This window comes from Mesoplodon mirus (genome assembly GCF_964341445.2).
Source record: "Mesoplodon mirus genome assembly, chromosome: 6".
NCBI classification, from domain to species: domain Eukaryota; kingdom Metazoa; phylum Chordata; class Mammalia; order Artiodactyla; family Ziphiidae; genus Mesoplodon; species Mesoplodon mirus.
Window position 1 is genome coordinate 72117382 of NC_138982.1, and position 2315 is coordinate 72119696.

The window sequence follows — 2315 nt, forward strand, 5'->3', positions numbered from 1 at the left end:
AAAGAAGTCCAGACGTCTGAACACACATTGTCCGGTATCCCTGGGCAGATTTTCCATTTCAAAGATGAGGTCTAGAGTCTGCTTTCTTTTCCTGACGTCTTCTCCTGCTACTATAGCCAGTCTGGAGGGAAAAAGGAGTTGTTGGCCCACGAGATGCTTAATTTCCAGGTTGTAGGACATTCAGTGTAAAAGACGCCGGGAAATCCATTGGGCCTCCAGGATGGTAGCCAGAATGTGTGTGTGTGTGTGTGTGTGTGTGTGTGTGTGTGTACACCGGGGTGCAGTTCATTCCGGGAACAGACATCTCTGGGCCTCGCGCTTAGGACGGTAAGGGCGTTGGGGGCGCTCGTGAGGACCCGGACTCGGAGAGGGAGGTAGAGGTTGGAGTGGTGAGTCGAGGGAGAGCTCCCGAAGGTGCAAGTGCAGGTTGTCGTCGTGGTGAGGAGAGCGTTTCTCTGGAGTAGGATTGGGCGCCCGAGGACGGGGCTCTGGGACAAAGCCCTGCGCGCTGGGTCCCGACACCCTTGCGGTGGGGCTGCGGAGCTCAGCGACGGAGCCGGCTTCAGCCTCCATCCCAGGCGGCAGGAGCTCGGCGTCTGCTTCCTCCTGGTTGGCCTCTTCTTGGCGGGCGATCTCTGGGACAGCTGCGCAGAAGAATCCCGGCTCCCGGGCCATGTACTCCCCTGGAGCGCTCAGGAAAGCGGCCCGTTGCAGGCCCTGTCCCCACGGGCCTTCCACGCCCCAGCCCAGGAGGGCCTCGGGGACCAGCATGAGCATGTGATCTCCGAGAGACACTTGCAGCACGGACGTGGGCTTGGGCGCCAGCAGCACGTCGACGCCATCTAGGGGCAGGTGCAGGGCACAGCCGGCGGGCAGGACCACTACGGAAGTGAGCGCGTCCGCGGCCGGAGGTCCCGTCAGGTTGTCCAGGCTGGGCGCCGCCTCGGACTCGGACTCGGGGTCCTCGGGCTCCTCCGTTCGGCGGCGCTTGGCGGGGCCGGGTCCTTCGGTCTGCGGTCCCCACCAGTCCGCAGGGTAGGCACTGGGCCTGCGGGGCCGTTTGCCCATGACCTCGACCGACGGACGGCGCCCCCGGGGCCTGGCAGAGGGCGAGGAGGCGCTCGATCCTGCACGCTGTGATGGGTTTCGACGACGGCTGAGGCAAGCCGGGGCGGGGCGGCGCGATGCGGCGACGGCAGGACGGCGCGATACGGGACGAGTCCTCGGAGCTCCGGGGCCGCCTCCTGCAGTTGGTCCTGCAGTTCAGGTTTCTAGGGGAACGGCGTCTGGCGCGGGGCTGGGCCTGGCGCCTTCGAATCTTCAGCTCGTCACGCCGATTCGTCTCCGCGACAGACAGCGAAAGATGTTGCCCGTGAAGCCAGTGAAATCCTAGTCGCAAAATGTCACGCGAAGCCCCGCCCCCTCCAAGGCTCCGCCCCGTAGACCTCGCGGTATCTGTGCTGCCCAATAGCCGGGGCTGTGGTTGGTAGAAAGCTACTGTTAAAGTCCTCCGGGGGCCAGAATACTCGTGTACTTCATTCTTAGAGATAAAAAGATACACCGAAAATGGAACTTTAACTATTAGTCACCTTTAAGGTTAATATTTTCCTTTGATTTCAGGCATTCTAGAGAAAAAAACCACTCAAATAGACCACCCCCCTGGCAACATAAAACGGACCTATCTAAACGTTCCATGAAATTCCTTTAATGCTTGTGCTTTCATTTCAGGAGTAAATGGAAAATACTCATATATGTTTAGGTAAAGCTCTGTCTTAATAGTCAAATATTTGTGGCAGTTCCTTCCTGAAGATAAAAGCTGTTATAAAATTAAAACAATCTCAGTATAATTAACTTGTTTTATTCAGTATTTATTATATGCCAACCATTCTACTGAGGTTTAAAAAATGATCTTCATTTATTAAATTAAATTAATTAATTAATTAATTTGGCGGTACGCGGGCCTCTCACTGTTGTGGCCTCTCCCGTTGCGGAGCACAGGCTCCAGACGCGCTGGCTCAGCGGCCATGGCTCACGGGCCCAGCCCCTCCTCGGCATGCGGGATCTTCCCGGACCGGGACATGAACCCGTGTCCCCTGGTCGGCAGGCGGACCCTCAACCACTGTGCCACCTGGGAAGCCCTGATCTTTGTTTTGAAAAAATTTTTTATTTTTATGTACTTTTGGCTGCGTTGGGTCTTTGTTGCTGCGTGCGGGCTTTCTCTAGTTGCAGCGAGCGGGGGCTAGTCTTCGCTGCGGTGCACAGGCTTCTCGTTGCGGTGGCTTCTGTTTGTTGCGGAGCACGGGCTCTAGGCACAC

At 57.3% G+C, this 2315-nt stretch overlaps 1 protein-coding gene across 1 annotated transcript; it reads right to left on the bottom strand.

The window, feature by feature from the left end:
- Positions 1-285: 285 nt before the first annotated feature.
- On the bottom strand, positions 286-1068 carry LOC309806577 (proline-rich protein 23C-like; the record flags this gene model as incomplete). Its single annotated transcript, XM_082625462.1, has 1 exon — positions 286-1068. One exon carries the CDS (start codon positions 1066-1068, stop codon positions 286-288), a length of 783 nt encoding a protein of 260 aa, XP_082481588.1.
- Positions 1069-2315: the final 1247 nt, after the last annotated feature.